At 43.8% G+C, this 23,500-nt stretch overlaps 1 protein-coding gene across 6 annotated transcripts in view; it reads right to left on the reverse strand.

Annotated features, from left to right (window-relative positions):
- LOC115171412 (caskin-2) overlaps positions 1–23,500 on the reverse strand; it is a 90,243-nt gene that overhangs the window by 58,365 nt on the left and 8,378 nt on the right. For all 6 annotated transcript variants that reach the window (XM_029728202.1, XM_029728206.1, XM_029728205.1 and 3 more), the window contains exon 2: positions 21,327–21,864. In XM_029728202.1, the coding sequence (XP_029584062.1) occupies positions 21,327–21,420 (94 nt within the window). In that variant the 5' untranslated portion in view covers positions 21,421–21,864. The remainder of the gene's footprint in view (positions 1–21,326; positions 21,865–23,500) is intronic.

The following is a 23,500-nucleotide window of genomic DNA, read 5'->3' on the forward strand; positions in this document are numbered from 1 at the left end:
TCCTAGAGATGAACGTACTTCGGTGCGAAAAGTGCAAATCAAACCCAGAACAACAGCAAAGGTTCTGGAGAAAACAGGTACAAAAGTATCTATATCCACAGTAAAACGAGTCCTATATCAACATAACCTGAAAGGCCGCTCAGCAAGGAAGAAGCCAATGCTCCAAAACCGCCATAAAAAACCCAAACTACGGTTTGCAACTGCACATGGGGACAAAGATCGTACTTTTTGGAGAAATGTCCTCTGGTCTGATGAAACAAAAATAGAACTGTTTGGCCATAATGACCATCGTTTGGAGGAAAAAGGAGGAGGTTTGCAAGCCGAAGAACACCATCCCAACCGTGAAGCACGGGGGTGGCAGCATCATGTTGTGGGGGTGCTTTGCTGCAGGAGGGCCTGGTGCACTTCACAAAATAGATGGCATCATGAGGGAGGAAAATTATGTGGATATATTGAAGCAACATCTCAAGACATCAGTCAGGAAGTTAAAGCTTGGTCGCAAATGGGTCTTCCAAATGGACAATCAAACTTCCAAAGTTGTGGCAAAATGGCTTAAGGACAACAAAGTCAAGGTACTGGAGTGACCATCACAAAGCCCTGACCTCAATCCTATAGAAAATTTGTGGGCAGAACTGAAAAAGCGTTACCCTAGCTCTGTCAGGAGGAATGGGCCAAAATTCACCCAACTTACTGTGGGAAGCTTGTGGAAGGCTACCTGAAACGTTTGACCCAAGTTAAAAAATGTAAAGGCAATGCTACCAAATAGTCATTGAGTGTATGCAAACTTCTGACCCACTGGGAATGTGATGAAAGAAATAAAAGCTGAAATAAATCATTCTCTCTACTATTATTCTGACATTTCACATTCTTAATATAAAGTGGTGATCCTAACTGACCTAAGACAGGGAATTTTTACTAGGATTAAATGTCAGGAATTGTGAAAAACTGAGTTTAAATGTATTTGGCTAAGGTGTATGTAAACTTCCGACTTGGTGCTGGAGATAATTAATATGATGTTGAAAAGTGGCTGAAATGCCTTTAAAGTTTAAAAGGGGAGGTTGATTCATCTCCCGTGGTCTGCGGGGTCTTGAACATGTTGGTGTTTGACTTTCTTACTGGTCACAGGTCCAGTGGTGAGAACAGACAGACAGAGGTTAGGAGGATTAGTACTAATAACGTTGTGGTCTTAGTTGAGGGAGGAAACACGAGGAAAACAATAGATTGAGGTACAGTAGTCACCGGGGGAGTCCACATTAAGGAAAAAATTGCATGCTAAATAGACTTAAGGAAAAGCCTTCATTTTCCGATCCAGATGAAAATATGGAACATAAAGATAGGGAACACTCTTTCAAAGAGAGGACAAACATTGTGCTTTATGAATTGGGCCTAGAGCAAAAGTCATAAAATTGGTTATTTGGGACAACTGAAACACCCCCTTTCCTTGTTTCCTATGAAGTTTACATTTCCTGTCCAATACCTACCATGAATAACCACTCTCTCATGGTTGAAAAGTCCTCATGTAAAGCGGAATGTGATTATAAACGAGGAGCAGTAGTTTCATTACAGATACAGTATGGAACTTGTCCCATTTCATTACAGAACAACCATGTTGAAGAGACAGGGTGGTAATGGTACCCTCTATAACCATGTTGAAGAGACAGGGTGGTAGTGGTACCCTCTATAACCATGTTGAAGAGACAGGGTGGTAGTGGTACCCTCTAACCATGTTGAAGAGACAGGGTGGTAGTGGTACCCTCTTTAACCATGTTGAAGAGACAGGGTGGTAGTGGTACCCTCTATAACCATGTTGAAGAGAGAGGGTGGTAGTGGTACCCTCTTTAACCATGTTGAAGAGACAGGGTGGTAGTGGTACCCTCTTTAACCATGTTGAAGAGACAGGGTGGTAGTGGTACCCTCTAACCATGTTGAAGAGACAGGGTGGTAGTGGTACCCTCTTTAACCATGTTGAAGAGAGAGGGTGGTAGTGGTACACTCTATAACCATGTTGAAGAGACAGGGTGGTAGTGGTACACTCTTTAACCATGTTGAAGAGACAGGGTGGTAGTGGTACACTCTATAACCATGTTGAAGAGAGAGGGTGGTAGTGGTACACTATAACCATGTTGAAGAGACAGGGTGGTAGTGGTACACTCTATAACCATGTTGAAGAGACAGGGTGGTAGTGGTACACTCTATAACCATGTTGAAGAGAGAGGGTGGTAGTGGTACCCTCTATAAACATGTTGAAGAGAGAGGGTGGTAGTGGTACCCTCTATAACCATGTTGAAGAGAGAGGGTGGTAGTGGTACCCTCTATAACCATGTTGAAGAGAGAGGGTGGTAGTGGTACCCTCTATAACCATGTTGAAGAGAGAGGGTGGTAGTGGTACCCTCTATAACCATGTTGAAGAGACAGGGTGGTAGTGGTACACTCTATAACCATGTTGAAGAGACAGGGTGGTAGTGGTACACTCTTTAACCATGTTGAAGAGACAGGGTGGTAGTGGTACCCTCTATAACCATGTTGAAGAGACAGGGTGGTAGTGGTACCCTCTTTAACCATGTTGAAGAGACAGGGTGGTAGTGGTACCCTCTTTAACCATGTTGAAGAGACAGGGTGGTAGTGGTACACTCTATAACCATGTTGAAGAGACAGGGTGGTAGTGGTACCCTCTTTAACCATGTTGAAGAGACAGGGTGGTAGTGGTACCCTCTTTAACCATGTTGAAGAGACAGGGTGGTAGTGGTACCCTCTTTAACCATGTTGAAGAGACAGGGTGGTAGTGGTACCCTCTTTAACCATGTTGAAGAGACAGGGTGGTAGTGGTACCCTCTTTAACCATGTTGAAGAGACAGGGTGGTAGTGGTACCCTCTTTAACCATGTTGAAGAGAGAGGGTGGTAGTGATACCCTCTTTAACCATGTTGAAGAGAGAGGGTGGTAGTGGTACCCTCTTTAACCATGTTGAAGAGACAGGGTGGTAGTGGTACCCTCTTTAACCATGTTGAAGAGAGAGGGTGGTAGTGGTACCCTCTTTAACCATGTTGATGTTGTAAATGATGCGACAATGCTGCTGTACCATTTGAATTGAATGTCAGTCGTTACAGCACAATATCATTGAGGATGAGAACAAGTTTTACCGTACGTCAACAGGGACCTAGAAACAAAGCTCCCATCCAAGGGCTTGAAATTGACACGGCCTAGTCAGTTAGACGGATGCATCAATTTACGACCCTTGAAACGGTGTTCAATTAACCAGTGCACAGGGGGGCCTCAGAGTCATAAATCATGATTGTGTGTGATGCGTTTCACAGCTCTCTGCCTCAGGGTGTGTGTGTGTGTGCACCTGGGCTGTGTGTGCAGTGAACCCCGCTGTCTGTGGAGCCGGCCTGCCACTCACTGGGCCCTAATGGACACGTATCCGTGACGACACGGCGGTCAGGCACTCCCCGTGAAGGAGAGGGCCGCGAGACTTTCATCTCCAGGCCAACTGACATGGTTCGACAGCTGCAGGGCAGGCCACTGGGGAGCTGGCTGAGAGATCCCAAGTATCAGAGCTCAGGCCAGCCCCGGCTAAAGGAGGCCACCATCACACTGCAGCAGGAAGCAGCAACCCCGGAGAAAATAAATCGAAGCCGCCCTAAACACAGGCCTGGCTACTCAAAATCCTTGCTCCGGCCAAACGCTACGCCACGACCACGGACATAAGTTTCTACTCCGCAATGAGTCTGGATTGGAGTACCTCCTGGACAATTTCTAGCACACAAACGCATTGTAAGCGTTCTGATTGGTCCCAGAAACCAACGGGTTGCGCCAGAGCCAGAACACGTAGGTAAAGAGGCGTTTTGAAAATGCGTCATTGGCTTTGATACGCTGATTGGTTAGAGATTATCCAATCACTGATTACTTGTGTTTTGTACAACACACTCATTTTTACGTCACTACAAACAACTTCAACAATGGCAGACTCAGACTGGAGTATATCGCGAATGCAGGGGAGCAGCGGAATAATTCCATTGGAGTTGTCAGGCAACCTAAACACTGGCCTGGCGCTTCTTTTGTGATCAGGATTTAAATGCAAAGAAAAATAAGTCGTTGGTGCTGATGCAGAAGTCAGTTACAGAGAAGAACGCTCCAAAGACTTTGGTTTTACTGAAAGAGGAGGTACGAGGAGAGAAAAGCAAAGGGCAATGAAAGAGGGAATGTTTTCCTTGGCACAGAGAGCAGAGAAAAACGGCCCTGCTGTTTCATGACAAACTACCAGAAAAGTGCTTTAATTATACGTGTGCAAAGGACTAACAGTACAGCTATGATTTGATAGGTAAAGCTGAACAGTGTAAGGAGGGCAGGCAGTTAAGAAAACACATAGATCATAGTTCATCTCAAGGCAAACCTCAGAAGGTTCCGTTTGGGGATTCAATCACTGGGTTTATTTTCTACCCAAATACAGCAGTTCAAGCTTATTCCCATCAGTCAGAGACTATCATCTGATGAAGTGACATTTTATGAAAGGAAGGATCAATCTCAGAAGATACACAAATCAGGCTGCATTCTACTACTATAGTAGAATGGGGGGTTCCCTAACTTTTTATAGTCCCGTACCCCTTAAAACATTCAACCTCCAGCTGCATACCCCCTCTAGCACTCTCAAATGTAGTTTTTTTGCCATCATTGTAAGCCTGCCACACACACACACTTTACAATACAGTTAAACATAAGAATGAGTGTGAGTTTGTCACAACCTGGCTTGTGGGAAGTGACAAAGACCTCTTATAGGACCAAGGCACAAATAATATTATAATAATACATCAATAATTTTCTCTTTATTTAGCCATCTTACATATAAAACAATTTTTGTTCATCAAAAATTGTGAATAACTCACCACAGGTTAATGAGAAGGGTGTGCTTGAAAGGATGCACATAACTGCAATGGTGTGTTGTATTAGAGAGATTCTCAATCTTAAATAATTTCTCACACAGTCTGTGCCTGTATTTAGTTTTTCATGCTAGTGAGGGCCGAGAATCCACTCACATAAGTACGTGGTTGCAAAGTGCATCAGTGTCTTAACAGCGGGATTTGCCAAGGCAAGATACTCTGAGCACAGCCCTATCCAGAAATCTGGCAGTGGCTTCTGATTAAATTACATTTTCACAGAACCGCTTGTTGCAATTTCGATGAGACTCTCTTGTTCAGATATCGGTAAGCGTACTGGAGGCAGGGCATGAAAGGGATAACGAATCCAGTTGTTTGTGTCGTCCGTTTCCGGAAAGTACCTGCGTAATTGCGCACCCAGCTCACTCAGGTGCTTTGCTATATCACATTTGACATTGTCTGTAAGCTTGAGTTCATTTGCACACAAAAAAAATCATGCAATGATGGAAAGACCTGTGTGTCCCCTTGTTAATGCAGACAGAAAAGAGCTCCAACTTCTTAATCATAGCCTCAATTTTGTCCTGCACATTGAATATAGTTGCGGAGAGTCCCTGTAATCCTAGATTCAGATGATTCCGGCGAGAAAAAACATCACCCAGATAGGCCAGCCGTGTGAGAAACTCACCATGCAAGCGGTCAGACAAGTGAAAATTATGGTCAGTAAAGAAAACGTTAAGCTTGTCTCAATAAAAAAATATGTGTCAATACTTTGCCCCTTGATAACCAGAGCACTTCTGTATGTTGTAAAAGCGTTACATGGTCGCTGCCCATATCATTGTATAATGCTGAAAATACACGAGAGTTCAGGGGCCTAGCTTTAACAAAGTTAACCATTTTCACTGTAGTATCCAAAACGTCTTTCAAGCTGTCAGGCATTCTCTTGGCAGCAAGAGCCTCTCGGTGGATGCTGCAGTGTACCCAAGTGGCATCGGGAGCAACTGCTTGCATGCATGTTACCTCTCCACTATGTCTCCCTGTCATGGCGTTTGCGCCATCAGTACAGATACCAACCTATCTTGACTACCAAAGTCCATTTGATGTTACAAAGCTGTCCAGTACTTACAAAAATATCCTCTCCTGTTGTCCTGGTTTACAGAAGAGGATGTCTTCCTTAATTGACCCCCTATAAACGTAACGGACATATACCAGGAGCTGTTCCAGGCCCGCCACGTCTGTTGACTCATCCAGCTGTAACGCATATAATTCACTGGCTTGTATGCGAAGCAGTAATTGTTTGAAAAAATCTCCTGCAATGTCACTGATGCGGCGTGAAACAGTGTTGTTTGATGAAGTAAATGTCTGTATCGTTTTTTGGGTCTTTTCCCCCAGCATTGTCCCAGTCATATCCGCAACAGCAGGAAGAATTAAGTCCTCCACAATAGTATGGGGCTTGCCTGTCCTAGCCACTCGGTAGCTCACCATATAAGACGCATCTAGCCCCTTCTTATTAATGGTATCTGTTGCTTTTATACATGTCTTACTACTCGCAAGTCATCTTTATTCTCACTCAAAAAACTCCCGTGGCTTATTTTTCAAATTGTCATGTTTTGTTTCTAAATGTCTGCACAAGAGTGAAGGTTTCCCGCGAGAGAGTAACGGTTAATGTGATTGGATCTTATTTATTTGACTAGGCTACCTGTATTTGACATTGTGTTGTTATTTCGCTGAACACTGGATGGTTGAATTAGATTTTTGGCAGTGAAACGAGGCTACTCAGGCGAGAAAAAACTCACCCAAATGTATAGCCCCATTGGAAAATATAAATGGACTGTTTGAAAATGTGAGAAAAATTCAAAAAAAGTATACATTTTACCCCCATTTGGGAATACTTGTACTATACAAATAAAGACAACAAAAACTGGACCCAACGTCCTGCGTAGAACACCAACAATAGATTGGTCATCCAAACCAAAATAGAAAGAGCGGTAATTTCCTTGACCACATCCTATTTTGTCTTAAAAGGATCACCAGAGAGGGTTAACCCAAAATACCATGAAAAGGGAAACATCTGTCTCAACTACGCATCTCTGCACCTCAGCCAATTCATTATGCCAAAAGAGTTAATGCACCTGAAACTATTTTGAGGGAAGCAAACATTAGAAAACAGGCTAGACCTGTACATTGAAGGGATTTTCTTATCTTAATCATAAGGACATAGCAGTCATAGCTGGGAGGGACACAAGCTCTGTATTATCCTATGTAATGTCAACACTGCACAGGTGATGAGGCTCCCCAGGGTTCACAGGTGATGAGGCTCCCCAGGGTTCACAGGTGATGGGGCTCCCCAGGGTTCATAGGTGATGGGGCTCCGCAGGGTTCACAGGTGATGGGGCTCCCCAGGGTTCACAGGTGATGGGGCTCCCCAGGGTTCACAGGTGATGGGGCTCCCCAGGGTTCACAGGTGATGGGGCTCTCCAGGGTTCACAGGTGATGGGGCTCCCAGGTGATGGGGCTCCCCAGGGATCACAGGTGATGAGGCTCCCCAGGGTTCACAGGTGATGGGGCTCCCCAGGGTTCACAGGTGATGGGGCTCCCCAGGGTTCACAGGTGATGGGGCTCTCCAGGGTTCACAGGTGATGGGGCTCCCAGGTGATGGGGCTCCCCAGGGTTCACAGGTGATGGGGCTCCCAGGTGATGGGGCTCTCCAGGGTTCACAGGTGATGGGGCTCCCCAGGGTTCACAGGTGATGGGGCTCTCCAGGGTTCACAGGTGATGGGGCTCCCCAGGGTTCACAGGTGATGGGCTCTCCAGGGTTCACAGGTGATGGGGCTCCCCAGGGTTCACTGGCAAATGGTGTCCCTTTGACTCCCTATGAGCCCACCATCATACAGCATCAGTTGAATCACATTACAGTACATTGGTACACTGAGAAAAGAACCAGGGACAAAAATCCAAGACTACATCCAAGAGGTTCTTTTCAAGTACTAGGCCTAAAATGTACTAGCAGCCGTTGTCTGTCTCTCTCCTCCATGCTGCAGTGACCACTACAGAACTTCGGTGTTTATTGCGTCATCCATATTATTTTTATTAGTGTTACACCATTGTTCTTACGTAATATAAACATATACAATTCCAGTAGCATGTCTTAGACTGATGGACTGTGCCATCCCCACGGCCTCTACAATAGATTAGTCCACTCAGACATGTCTTGTACACCATGAAATTATTATTATTATTATTATTATTAGCTACAGCTCGACTAAAGAAATCCCGGTCGACCAACAGCCTATCGACCAAACAGTCGACTAAATGGGATCAGCCCTAATGTCCACCAACAGGACTAGCAGCTACAACACTTCTGGTGTAGCAGAGGGAAACCGCTGCACCACCTTGGGAAATAATCCCATGGCTTCACTCTGGACCTGCTGGACTGTGATGTGCTGTGGCGTTATCTGCACCGGACGCAGAGTGAAGATTGCATCTCCAGGTCCCAAATTGTAGGCCTAAGCCCCAGTGCCTGGAGAAGAGCCATGGACACAGATACTGACTCACCGCTGTGATTATATCATATACCCACTGCTACCATGCTGGGAGCTCCACCAACCCACCAAGACTGTAATATACCCTAAACCTCACAATGACCCTGAGACTAAACACTGAACTGAGTTCATATTCAGCACTGTCCCAAAAGAGAGATCCAAATTCTTTGTCTAATGGGTGCAGCTATTGCTCTGACCCAAATTATTCATCCAATTCTCTTTTCCCGAGAATTCTCTGTTTCCAAGTAATTCGCTTATTTGCCAGAGGATCGCACACAAACACTAAAAGACAGTAAAACATTTGAGACGAGGTACTAATTGAGCTGACAATCATTCATTCTGTCATTTGTTCCCAGGCCAGACAGAGCCTTCCTGGAAACCCTGGTCGGGCCTGGCTGTGGGAGTTTGATGCAAAGCAAGACTATGAGAGGAGATAAGGTCCCTGGTCGTTCACTCTGTTGAGGCCCATTAGACAGCTGACGCAATGGAGCACCCCGCATGCAAATGACCTGCGTGAGTTGCATTGTGTCTCCGCCCAGCTGGGCGTCCACAGAGAATAGGGCTCGGGGGTGTGACACATACGGCAGGTTTTATTAAAGAAAGAGACACACACTCAGATGAAAGAAGGATAGCAGGGTGACATAATCGTCCTGATGGGGGGTTCTGCCGTACAGACCCATATGGGCTGGGGGGTGGGGCTAATGAAGAGGCAGGTGCATAACACCAGCATCACAACATCTGAGAGGAAATGAACAGTGACGTTTGCATATGATACATGCAGAAGATTACACAAACACCACTTTGTCTTCTTTATTTCCCTTTGAAACACCCAAAGACATGCAGTTGGCTTGAAGTGAACACTAAACAGATGAAAACAGGCACAAAACGGACATGGGTCCTTTTCTGGATGGATGAACATCTCATCTATAATAGGATGATGACACGCGGAGTGCTTTTGAGTGTTTTTGGTTGCTGTTTGTCATGGGGCCAGAGTCAGCAGAGGCTAATGAAAAGAGAGCCAGCCAGCCAGCCAAGACATACAGGACAGGACAGACACACACACACTATAGTAGCTCTGTGTTGATCCAGCTGGAAGCTGCTGACAAAGCCTAACTCACACTGACCTGCAGGAATGCTAAACGGGACACTTCACCTCTGTGTGGGACTCCGGTGTTTGTGACAGAAATGGAGGGTCCAGAGACCAGGCCCTAATGATTATAGCTTATTGGATGGCAGGCCCTAATGATTATAGCTGATTGGACGGCAGGCCCTAATGGGAGGCCTAATGGCCAGTTGATGATGTAGTGGCAGACTCTAGGGTCCTCTTGGAAGAGCTTGTCAAGGAGGTATGCATTTAAACCTGCACCCCTGTGGTAACTGACTGCACACAGAGAACCAAGCCCTTAATGAGATGCTTTTTCCCAGCATGGAGAATGTTCCTTGGGTAAAAAAAGAAAACAAACATTGAATTGTTTTTGTCTTGAGGGGTGGAGGACAGCAAATATGAATGTGTGTGTGTGTGTGTGAGTTCATGCCTCTTCCTCTTTAAGCTAAACAGACGCACCAGAACACTCCACACTTTTTGGTCACAGGACAAGAGGAAACTCCACACCCCATCCTTTGTTCATAATGGACTTTTACTCTCCAGCGGCGCCAAACTTTCATCTACTTACTTCCCCAGTACTAACTCCCCTCTCCTCCTGACAGAGTAAGCATGTGACTAATCATGTCCGTTTGAGGTCAGTGTGGGTGCGGTGAGGGGCATCAGGCCTCCACTTACAGTAATGGAGATAAGGTGACAGATTAACAGCCCAGGGAGAGATCCCAGCCACTTTCCCTTTCGACAGCTCTGCTCCCCTCCCCTTCGATATCAGCACCGCAGCCGAGACCACATTTCCTCATCTCCATGACAAAAGCTAGACTTTCTCTCCTCTTAAACCCAAAGTCCTGTTTGAAGTCGCCTCAGACTCCTGGAGGGCAGAATAGTAACAGTTCTGTTGGAAAGTTCCGAGGCCTCTTACCCTTCACTTTGTCCTCTACACCAAAACTTTCATCTCAGTCTTCGGGTTAAGCCGAACTGTAACTGCACAAAGAGGAGTCGGATTCCAGTTCCAGAAAACAGATCGGAGGTATCCTTGTGGGATACACATTCCAACAACATGACATCCTCCCTCCTATTCTTTTTCTGCATTCAAACGCATTGTGCTGCTATGTCGTGTCTTGGACAATGGTTGGCACAGATAGAGCGGGAGGGATTTGGGGAAAATAACTGAAACCTTGATAAGACCAAGCAGTCCACAGCTGGGAGTCATAAGTCATACTGTTCTGTTGCCCGTTTGGTGCCTTAGCTTTTTGTCAGCGTGAAACTGCATCTTAATGTACCGTTTCTTCCAGTTCAGAGTGCCAGTGTGCACCTGGGCCTATGCTCCAGTCACATCCTGCGTGAAGGCTGAGTCATTAAGGCCCTCAACAGGAAGGGTGCTTTGAAAGCTCTGCACTGGTACCTTTTGGAAAACAACTGCGCTCAGAATAGCAGCTTTCCACTATTACGCACGTGTCAAAATGTGAATGTGTAAATCCAGTCTTGAGCCATAAAGGGTAGAGATATGTGCATATGAGCCTACGTTTCTATGTTGTGGAAATACCATGACGTGACATCCAAAATGTCATTCTAATCTTGCCTGTATTAAGATTTAATACATTTTCAAAAGAGGTGAACAATCAGTCATATCTTAAAATCTTATGGTTGTTCAGTCAGGCAATGTCAATGATGGGACATTGTGAAAGCTGTACATCTGACATGATGCTGTGGAAACAGAATGGCAGAGATAAGCAACAAACACAAAGAGCCCATTCTGCTGAACAAAGCTTACATAAGACACAAAAACATACACCCCCAAACCCCCCCAAACTACACACATCCTGACAAGCACATGCATGAACTAACATACACCCCCAAACCCCCCCAGACTACACACATCCTCCTTGCGAGCACATGCATGAACTAACATACAAGATAAGGCAATGTCATTCAACTTCTTTATAAACATGGTAGTGCATTCCAACACGTGTTGCATCATTGACATTGGTATCTGCTCTAGCGTGTGGTTTTGGAAGACCCCCACCCTTTTAATTCCAGTAAATCTGGCACTCATCAACAAAAATTAAAGGATGGTTAAAGAGAGACATGAAACATAAAGTTCAACAGAAGTTCAGCATTTTCCCAAATGTCCAAGGCAAGAGATATCGTTGAGGCTGTGTTTATAGATTCATCTTGGTCTTAGATGAGTAAAACTAAGAAATGCTTTGATAAATGTTGGCTAGCTTGTCTGTGATCCAACCCAGTAGAAAACAGAACACTTGACAAAGGGTCATAGGTAGACCACTCTGGTAACAATAACCTTTGCTTTTCCCATTTGGGTTTCTTCTCTTTCCACTTGCGTCAGAGACCAGACACAAAATCCCTGACAGCTAGAGGTCCTGAAGGGCCCCATTCCAACACAGACCAGTGCTCCTTCCTCTTCTGAGGCAAAGGCTAACTGACCTCCTTTACAAGGTCTATGGGACCTGTCTGTTTAGCGAGCCAATTAAACATTTAGCACACCAACGGTAGAGTTGACAGGCAAACACCGGCGGCTTCAGTACAGAGACAGAATTTCACGGTCTGTCTAAAAGGTTTTAACACTTTCCCATCAATATGCCCAGTCTGAAAAGAAAGTGGAAATTTCCTTCTCATTATCCTGAGCTGTACTTGAGGCATTGTGACATGGGAGAGGAAGGTGCAATGGTGAAGGAGAATGCATAATATTCTGTTGAACTTCAACCATAAAAACTAGCAGATAAGCAAATGATATGCTGTGTTTGCGTGAAACAAGGTCAAGTCTATATGCAAAACGTCTAGTATGTTGGGATGGAAACTAGAAAAACGTGTACAATATTCAGATCAAGTGAACTCTAGCTCATTCCTTTTTGCCAGTAGCAAGAAGTATTTTACTGGCAATGACTAAACTGTAAATGGATGGAGCTTTTCCCAGAATTATTGTTAGTTCAATAGTTCAACACTGTGATGCCTCTGTAGTGGAGGGAAGGAGGAGGTTGTGTGCCTGTCTGTGTCATGATGCCCCAGATGTGCTAGCTAGAGGCAGGAATAACAAGGCGGCAGGAGTAGGTCTAAGTAAGTGGAATGAAGGGACTGGATTGGGTGTTTGGGTGGGCTGGCTCTGTTTGAACACAAAGTCATGAATAAACCATGGCTGCAGTATGGGCGAGCTGCCTGGCGACCAATAGACAGTCACAGTGGGCTCTTTAGAAGCCTATCCCTGGCCTGGGGAGGCTGACAGCTGCTCCCTCCCGGAGAATCACCACAGACACCACCGCCATGCTGGACGTTTTGTTCGGGGCTCTCTTAACGGCCCTGCCTTTCATTGTGGCCCAACAGTTTTACGAGACGCCGATAATGGGACATTGATGGTCTTCAATACGGAACACCGCTCCCTCTGGTCAATAATAATGCAGTGTGTGGCACACTTACGTTTAAAAAAGACAGATGACGATGTTATATGCCAGGGGGGTTTCACTCCCAATTCTTGGAGGTTTGCATGGATGCACATCTAACATCAAACCAATTCCCCAAGCTTTGTAGGTCTAATTGGGCAACAAGCTGTGAAATATTTATTGGCATAAAAAGACAAATGAAACCTTATCAGCTTGAATATGTTGGACTTTCAAATAGAGGCCGGAGGTCTCTGAGCCAACTGACCTGGCTACATCCCACCGTTCCTGAGACTCTTTGACCATGAGACGTGGGACACAGAACTCACACTGTGCTGTTGCTGGCTCACCAGGGGCCTGTTAAGGGTTTAGTTTGGCTGACTCTGCCATGTAGGAGAGAGAAGAGGAAGCCCCGCTACGTTGGACCCCTCTTTCTCATCCCAGCCCGACCCATAATTCCCCTTAAGCTGGTTGAGCACCATATGGGAGGGAGTGGATTGGGTGAGGCAGAGACCTGAGGTACCAGATGTCAGAGAAAAGGTTGTGTGTTTGTTTGTGGAAACCTGATGGCGGGGGTAATTACTATCCACAATCCCATCAATGGGCTGGGTTGGAGCTCATAACAATAGCTGAGCCACACGTAACGTATAAGGTGATAAATTGGGTTGGGCAAGAGGCAAAACAAAGGGAGGGGGTAATCCGACAGTCTCTAGGAATCCCCTCAGGGACTTGGGGGCAGACCCAAGCAGCACGGCATGCCTGTCAGCTGGCTGAGGCAACTCCAGCCCAGCCTGGAGTGTAGGGGCCACAAGAGCATCCCGTGATAAAAGGACAATTCCGCCACTTTTCAAAGTCATATTCATCATCTCCAGCACCAAACCTGTCTACGTACAGTTGAAGTCGGAAGTTTACATACACTTAGGTTGGAGTCGTTTAAACCAATCCACACATTTCTTGTTAACAAACTATAGTTTTGGGAAGTCTGCTTGGACATCTACATTGTGCACGACACAAGTACATTTTCCAACAATTGTTTACAGACAGATAATTTCACTTATAATTCACTGTATCACAATTACAGTGGGTCAGAAGTTTACATACACTAAGTTTACTGTGCCTTTAAACAGCTTGGAAAATTCCAGAAAATTTTGTCATGGCTTTAGAAGCTTCTGATAGACTAATTGACATAATTTGAGTTAATTGGAGGTGTACCTGTGAATGTATTTCAAGGCCTACCTTCAAACTCAGTGCCTCTTTGCTTGACATCATGGGAAAATCAAAAGAAATCAGCCAAGAAAAGACCTCAGAAAGAAAATTATAGACCTCCACAAATCTGGTTCATCCTTGGGAGCAATTTCCAAACGCCTGAAGGAACCAGGTTCATCTGTACAAACAATAGTATGAAAGGTTAAATACCATGGAACCACACAGCTGTCATACCGCTCAGGAAGGAGACGCGTTCTGTCTCCTAAAGATTAACGTACTTTGGTGCGAAAAGTGCAAATCAATCCCAGAACAACAGCAAAGGACCTTGTGAAGATGCTGGAGGAAACAGGTACAAAAGTATCTATATCCACAATAAAACGAGTCCTATATTGACATAACCTGAAAGGCTGCTCAGCAAGGAAGAAGCCACTGCTTCAAAGCCGCCATAGAAAAGCCAGACACGGTTTGCAACTGCACATGGGGACAAAGATCGTACTTTATGGAGAAATGTACTCTGGTCTGATGAAACAAAAATAGAACAGTTTGAACATAATGACCATCATTATGTTTGAAAGAAAAAGGGGGAGGCTTGCAAGCCGAAGAACACCATCCCAACCATAAAGCACAGGGGTGGCAGCATCATGTTGTGGGGGTGCTTTGCTGCAGGAGGGACTGGTGCACTTCACCAAATAGATGGCATCATGAGGGAGGAAAATTGGTGGATATATTGAAGCAACATCTCAAGACATCAGTCAGGAAGTTAAAGCTTGGTCGCAGATGGGTCTTCCAAATGGACAATCAAACTTCCAAAGTTGTGGCAAAATGGCTTAAGGACAACAAAGTCAAGGTACTGGAGTGGCCATCACAAAGCCCTGACCTCAATCCTATAGAACATTTGTGGGCAGAACTGAAAAAGCGTGTGCGAGCAAGGAGGCCTACAAACCTGACTCAGTTACACCAGCTCTGTCAGGAGGAATGGGCCAAAATTCACCCAACTTATTGCGGAAAGCTTGTGGAAGGTTACCCGAAACGTTTGACCCAAGTTAAACAATTTAAAGGAAATGCTACCAAATACTAATTGAGTGTATGCAAACTTCTGACCCACTGGGAATGTGATGAAAGAAATAAAAGCTGAAATAAATCATTCTCTCTACTATTATTCTGACATTTCACATTCTTAAAATAAAGTGGTGATCCTAACTGACCTAAGACAGGGAATTTTTAATTGGATTAAATGTCAGGAATTGTGAAAAACTGAGTTTAAATGTATTTGGCTGTGTATGTAAATTTCCGACCTCAACTGTATGTGAAAACAGCGCGTTTCTATGATCTGTGGTAAAAAGATCATTAGAAATGTAGTAAAAACATGATTCTTTGTCACAGGGTAGGATTAAAAGTAAAAACTGATTTCAAGAGTTTAAGCCTGCAACGAGTATCGAGCCCAAGGGAGGGTATTTTCTTGCTTCCCACGTCACCGCAAATCCAAAAATATATATTTAACTAGGCAAGTCAGTTAAGAACAAATTCTTATTTACAATGATGGCCTCAGTGTTTGAAAATCACAGTTTTTAAATGTTTAAACTTTGATGTCATTGTGTAGAACTTTATATTTGTTTCTACAAAACTTAGAAATCAAATCAGTCACATGCGCTGAAGTCAACCAGTGTAGACTTTACCGTGATATGCTTACTTACAACCCCTTTCCCAACAATGCAGAACTAAAAAGTAAGACAAATTAGCCAAAAAAATTACAAGGAAATAGTAACACAAAATAACAATAACAAACCTATATACAAGGAGTACCCGTACCGAGTCAATGAGCGCAGTTACTGTGGATAGTCAGATTAATAGTTTGATTAAAACGTTTACATGCTTTGCAAGTACAACTGGAGACTCATATCTCCCTCACTAGCTTTAAGCACCAGCTGTCAGAGCAGCTCACAGATCACTGCACCTGTACATAGCCCATCTGTAAACAGCCCATCTATCTACCTACCTCATCCCCATACTAGAGGTCGACTGATTAATCGGAATGGCCGATTAATTAGGGCCGATTTCAAGTTTTCATAACAATCGGTAATCGGTATTTTTGGACACCGATTTGCAGATTTTTAATTTTTTTTGACACCTTTATTTAACTAGGCAAGTCAGTTAAGAACACATTCTTATTTTCAATGGCGGCCTAGGAACGGTGGGTTAACTGCCTTGTTCAGGGGCAGAACGACAGATTTTTCCCTTGTCAGCTTGGGGATTCAATCTTGCAATCTTACGGTTAACTAGTCCAACGCTCTAACCACCTGCTTTACATTGCACTCCACGAGGAGCCTGCCTGTTACGCGAATGCAGTAAGAAGCCAAGGTAAGTTGCTAGCTAGCATTAAACTTATCTTATAAAAAACAATCAATCAATCATAATCACTAGTTAACTACACATGGTTGATGATATTATTAGTTTATCTAGCCTGTCCTGCGTTGCATATAATCGGTGCGGTGCGCATTCGCGAAAAAGGACTGTCATTGCATTGCTCCAACGTGTACCTAACCATAAACATCAATGTCTTTCTTAAAATCAATACACAAGTATATATTTTTAAACCTGCATATTTAGCTAAAAGAAATCCAGGTTAGCAGGCAATATTAACCAGGTGAAATTGTGTTACTTCTCTTGCGTTCATTGCACGCAGAGTCAGGGTATATGCAACAGTTTGGGCCGCCTAGCTCATTGCGAACTAATTTGCCAGCATTATCCGTAATTATGACATAACATTGAAGGTTGTGCAATGTAACAGGAATATTTAGCCTTAGGGATGCCACCCGTTAGATAAAATACGGAACGGTTCCGTATTTCACTGAAAGAAAAAACGTTTTGTTTTCGAGATGATAGTTTCCGGATTCGACCATATCAATGACCTAAGGCTCGTATTTCTGTGTGTTTATTATATTATAATTAAGTCTATGATTTGATAGAGCAGTCTGACTGAGCGGTGGTAGGCACCAGCAGGCTCGTAAGCATTCATTCAAACAGCACTTTCGTGCATTTTGCCAGCAGCTCTTCGCAATGCTTGAAGCATTGCGCTGTTTATGACTTCAAGCCTATCAACTCCCAAGATTAGGCTGGTGTAACCAATGTGAAATGGCTAGCTAGTTAGCGGGTGTGCGCTAATAGCGTTTCAAACGTCACTCGCTCTGAGACTTGGAGTAGTTGTTCCCCTTGCTCTGCATGGGTAACGCTGCTTCGAGGGTGGCTGTTGTCGATGTGTTCCTGGTTCGAGCCCAGGTAGGAGCGAGGAGAGGGACGGAAGCTATACTGTTACACTGGCAATACTAAAGTGCCTATAAGAACATCCAATAGTCAAAGGTATATGAAATACAAATCGTATAGAGAGAAATAGTCCTATAATTCCTATAATAACTACAACCTAAAACTTCTTACCTGGGAATATTGAAGACTCATGTTAAAAGGAACCACCAGCTTTCATATGTTCTCATGTTCTGAGCAAGGCACTTAAACGTTAGCTTTCTTACATGGCACATATTGCACTTTTACTTTCTTCTCCAACACTTTGTTTTTGCATTATTTAAACCAAATTGAACATGTTTCATTATTTATTTGAGGCTAAATTGATTTTATTGATGTATTATATTAAGTTAAAATAAGTGTTCACTCAGTATTGTTGTAATTGTCATTATTACAAATAAATAAATAAATAAAAATCGTCCGATTAATCGGTAGCGGCTTTTTTGGGCCTCCAATAATCGGTATCGGCGTTGAAAAATCATAATCGGTCGACCTCTACCCCATACTGTGTTTATTTATTTATCTTGCTCCTTTGCACCCCAGTATCTCTACTTGCACATTCATCTTCTGCACATCTACCATTCCAGTGTTTAATTGCTATATTGTAATTACTTCGCCACCATGGCCTATTTATTGCCTTAACTTACCTCATTTGCACTCACTGTATATAGACTTTTTGTTTTCTTTTGTTCTACTGTATTATTGACTGTATGTTTTGTTTATTCCATGTGTAACTCTGTGTTGTTGTATGTGTCGAATTGCTACGCTTTATCTTGGCCAGGACGCAGATGCAAATGAGAACTTGTTCTCAACTAGCCTACCTGGTTAAATAAAGGTGAAATAAAATAAAAAGAAATAAAAAGAACGATTTCCCTAATAATCCTGTTTACATGGACACATCTGAAATCAGGCTACCTGATGACACTGATAAATGCAGAAAATCGGCAATCAAAATAAACGTCCTACCACGGCGAACATGTTATTTTTGGTAAGCATTTTTGATAAAGTTTGTATGTGAAAACTACTTCTAAGACACATACATTGTTGATCCGAACACACTTCACTCGTGTTAATAAAGGAGACTCGCTCGGCTGGTGCTAGCACATGGGCAGATCAAACACACTGCTGGAACGCCGATTAAGGTGTTTACATGTCCTAATAATTTGAAAGATTGCTCAGAAAAGCAGGTGTTTTAATCAGTGTATGCTTACTTAGATTTTGACCTTACATCAATTAAGATAAGCAGAGTAAGGTGTTTACATGACTATTGCATAATCTAAAATAATCAGTTTAATATCTAATTATTAGTGTGCATGTAAACATACTCAATGTGCAGAGGTACGAGGTAGTTGAGGTAATATGTACATGTAGGTAGGGGTAACAGTGACTAGGCAATCAGAATAGATAATAAACAGAGTAGCAGAAGCGTATGTGAAGAGAACGAAAGTGTGTCTATGCGTGAGTATGTATTTGGCATCAATATGCATGTGTGTTGTGTGTGTTAGCGTATGTAGTTGAATGTAGTCTGTGTGTGTGTGTTAGAGTGTCAGTGTAGTATGTGTGAGTAGAGTCCAGTGAGTGAGCCGGTGCAAGAGAGTCAGTGCAAATAAAAAAGGGGTCAATGCAAATAGTCAGGGGAGCCATTTGATTAGCAGTCTTATGGCTTAGGGTTAGAAAGCTGTTCAGGAGCCTTTTGGTCCCAGACTTGGCGCTCCGGTGCCACTTGCCGTGCGGTAGCAGAGAGAACAGTCTATGACTTAGATGGCTGGAGTCTGACAATTTTTACGGCCTTCCTCTAACATTGCCTGGTATAGAGGTCCTGGATGGCAGGGAGCTCAGCCCCAGTGATGTACTGGGCTGTACGCACTACCCTCTGTAGCGCCTTACGATCAGGTGTAAAGCAGTTGCCATACCAAGCGTGATGCAGCCAGTCAAGACGCTCTCAATGGTGCAGCTGTATGTTGACACTGGTATTGTGCAGGATATAATGAAAATGAGGTTGAAAAGTGAGAGTTGTCCTTTAATATGAACGCTTGACAGGGTTTACAACCCCATGGCAGACAAAGATACCTTTATAGTGTAATTACACCTTATGTCCACCATTCTTACAATATAATAGTCTGCTGAATTTGATAAACACAGGAAAAACACAGGGTACACTGAGACCACTTAACTCTGACAACCTCCCCATCCCTCATATCCCATCATCTCTCCCCTCTGGGTCAGAGCAATTCATGTTTGTTTAGAGCCAAAAGAGGGTCCCGAATAGCACAGAGGGTGATAGGTTATCACAATGATAAAGCAGCCCAACCTCCTGGCCTGGGGCTCTCAGTTCTCTCAGTCACTGGGCTGTTCGGTGTCATGTTGAACTCAATGTCGGACACTATCTCGACAGTGAATGAGCAGAGAGAAGCAACAAAATACAGGAGTCCTCCAGAACGTCTTGCACCTTGTGGCATTGTGGTTGTGGAAAAACAGCCTCTAAACAGCCGCCCAGCACTGTCATTTTAGTAATTACATAGGCCTATGAGAACACGACAACACTCATAGTCAGAGAAAAAGTCCTCCTGGGTGTGTGAGTAATAGTCTTTGTGTTTGTAAACTATGCCAGTAGGTGAATTTAGTGATTGGAAGAGCAGAAGGATAAAGGTGCAGTAAACTGCAGTTGATAGACCATTGTAATTGGAGATTTTGAGAGCAGAAAGATCAGAGGACTTGATAGCTCAAGAAGAGGCAACTGAGCCCCCCCTCCCCTCAGACCTTTGAGGCATTTGTGATGGGGGTCTGCAAGTGGGAACCCACCCACCCCATCCACAAACCCTCATACAGCGGATAGCAACTCTGGGGATAGAAAGTGTCCCTCTCAAGGGAGACGATATAGATGGCTGTAAGCTTATGGTCCAGTGAATTAAAACCCGAGGAGAATGTGGATAGGCTTTCAGTTTCCCAAGAGCGAGAGAGAGAGTTCATTAGTGCGCCATCATCGTAAAGGGCTGGATTGGAGCTGGCCTGGCTAATCCAAAGGGATAGATTTCCCCAAAGCTTTAGCTGAGGCTCAGCATCTTCTGTAGGTAAATTCCTGAAGCTTGACCTCAGATTAGAGAGTTGAGAGCACTCACCTCCTCTCAGCACAGCTCCCCTGAACAAACACACTCAATCACTGAACATAAGGATCACTATACATTCAATAGGATTAGCTCCAACACTCCACTTTGTAAAAGGTAGGCTATCTTTCACATAATCCAATAACAGAGTTTATCACTTTTTCATGCGAAAGAAAATACACATAACTGTGTGGGGCGGCAGGTAGCCTAGCAGTTAAGAGCGATGGGCCGCTGGTTGGAATCCCCAAGCCAACTAGGTGAAAAATCTGACAAGCAAAGCACTTACCCAGATTTGCTCCTGTATGTCGGTCTGCATAAGAGCATCTGCTAAATGACTGAAATGTTATTTGTTGAAATATTGAGTCAACCAGCAGACATAGAAAACTGGTTGATGAGTCAGTTAGATAGCAAACACAGGCTTATGCATCATGTCTGAACAACTGAGAACTGTCGATTTCCGCTGGCTCGACTAGGCTACTCCTGTTAGAGAATCACTGGCGTAGACGTTTAGCAGGATCTATTGATTTGGGAGACGTTTAGTAGTTATGACAGGTGTGGCATCAGCAGCAGCAGACAGACCTAAGCAAACTGCTTGTTTAAGCATGTTAGCGATTGCCTTACTGCCTCCAGAGGAAGAGATTTCTGACTGTGCGCACATCTAATTGTCTTACTTAGGCGCCATCTGCCAATAATCCCAAAGCTTGGGCAAATAAACATAACGGAGATGTATTCCACAGCACACTCCCTCAGCCTTTCAGCGAGCTAAAATAAATCTGGCTATGAGATTTAAGATTTAAGGGTAACTTGAGGACTCACTGTTTCGGCTGGCTTTGAGCTTGGCCAGTAGTTTCTGAGTGGAGGGCAGGTCTCCGCTCTTGACGGCCTGCAGTAGGTCCTGCTCCTTCCCCATGACGGTCCAAGGTGTGTAAGCGCTTCACTGGTGTCCGTCCAGAGTCCAGGCAGCGGCTTCCTCACAGCGCCATGCTAAGGCACAGCCGCATCAACCTACCTCAGAGTTACTGTCCTCACAGAAACACACACAGCTGACAGGTGAGGGAATGTGAAGCAGTAGAGCGGAGGACACTCACAGCCTCAAATCAGCTGTCTCAACTCCCAGTCCAGTTACGGATGCCAAGTCAAGGGAGGCCTGAGAGACGGAAAATCTCTTTTGCTGCTTAAATTTCCTGTTCAACTTTCTTTCGGTCTTTATTTGCTAAATATTTTATTGTACAGAGAGTGTCAGGGGTTGGAGTTGTGTGGAGCTACCAGTTATGTGCTTGAGGGCCCCGGCGGGTGTTATGGTCAGAGCACAGAGAAGGCTGGGACGGAGCCGCATGAACCAGCAGGCCAGAACCTGAGAACAGAGAAAACGAGAATAACAGTTAGGTTAATAGGCTATATCATAGTCCAGACTCAATACTGGACAAACCACACAGACATGCAAGTCTTTCAATGCCCATATGGCTATAGAAGACATGGAGGAGAAACCAAAGCAAGGCCGTCAAAAAACATGTAACCCCAAGGAAGCTCCAAACCAAAGAACAGCAACAGGCTTTTTACTAGAAGTCGACCGATTAATCGGAATGGCCGATTAATTGGGGCCGATTTCAAGTTTTCATAACAATCGGTAATCGGTATTTTTGGCCACCGATTAGCCGATTTTTTTATTTAAAAAAAATAATTTTTATTTTTTTAAAACCTTTATTTAACTAGGCAAGTCAGTTAAGAACACATTCTTATTTTCAATGACTGCCTAGGAACGGTGGGTTAACTGCCTTGTTCAGGGGCAGAACGACAGATTTTTACCTTGTCAGCTTGGGGGTGTAACCTTACGTTAACTAGCCCAACGCTCTAACCACCTGCTTTACGTTGCCAAGGTAAGTTGCTAGCTAGCATTAAACTTATCTTATAAAAAAAACAATCAATCAATCATAAACACTAGTTAACTACACATGGTTGATGATATTACTAGTTTATCTAGCCTGTCCTGCTTTGCATATAATCGATGTGGTGCGCATTCGAGAAAAAGGACTGTCTTTGCTCCGACATGTACCTAACCATAAACATCAATGTCTTTCTTAAAATCAATACACAAGTATATATTTTTAAACCTGCATATTTTGTTAATATTGCCTGCTAACATGAATTTATTTTAACTAGGGAAAATGTGTCACTTCTCTTGCAAACAGAGTCAGGGTATATGCAGCAGTTTGGGCCGCCTGGCTTGTTGCGAACTGTGAAGACTATTTCTTCCTAACAAAGACAGCCGACTTCGCCAAACGGGGATGATTTAACAAAAGCGCATTTGCGAAAAATAGCACAATCGTTGCACGACTGTACCTAACCATAAACATCAATGCCTTTCTTAAAATCAATACACAGAAGTATATATTTTTAAACCTGCATATTTAGCAGGCAATATTAACCAGGTGAAATTGTGTCAGTTCTCTTGCGTTCGTTGCACGCAGAATCAGGGTATACAGAATCTGGCTCGTTGCGAACTAATTTGCCAGAATTTTACGGAACTATGAAATAACATTGTAGGTTGTGCGATGTAACAGGAATATTTAGACTTATGGATGAAACCCGTTAGATAAAATACGGAACAGTTCCGTATGTCACTGAAAGAATAATGTTTTCGAGATGATAGTTTCCGGATTTGACCATATTAATGACCTAAGGTTTATTATATTATAGTTAAGTCTATGATTTGATATTTGATAGAGCAGTCTGACTGAGCGGTGGTAGGCAGCAGCAGGCTCGTAATAGTCAAAGATATATGGTTTAGAGAGAAATAGTCGACGCGTCATAATTCCTGTAATAACTTGTGGCTGAACTTGAAAGGGGTTCCTTCGTTATTTTACCGTGTCTTCCATAGAGAATGTCTTGATCTACTTCAAATAAGGTCTGTGTTTTGTGCTTAAACCGCCTCGGCGTTTTGATACCCGTGTAAATCTCACTAGGTAACGTTTGTCAACATATTTTCATAA

The sequence above is a fragment of the Salmo trutta genome, chromosome 32 (genome assembly GCF_901001165.1).
Source record: "Salmo trutta chromosome 32, fSalTru1.1, whole genome shotgun sequence".
Lineage (NCBI taxonomy): Eukaryota > Metazoa > Chordata > Actinopteri > Salmoniformes > Salmonidae > Salmo > Salmo trutta.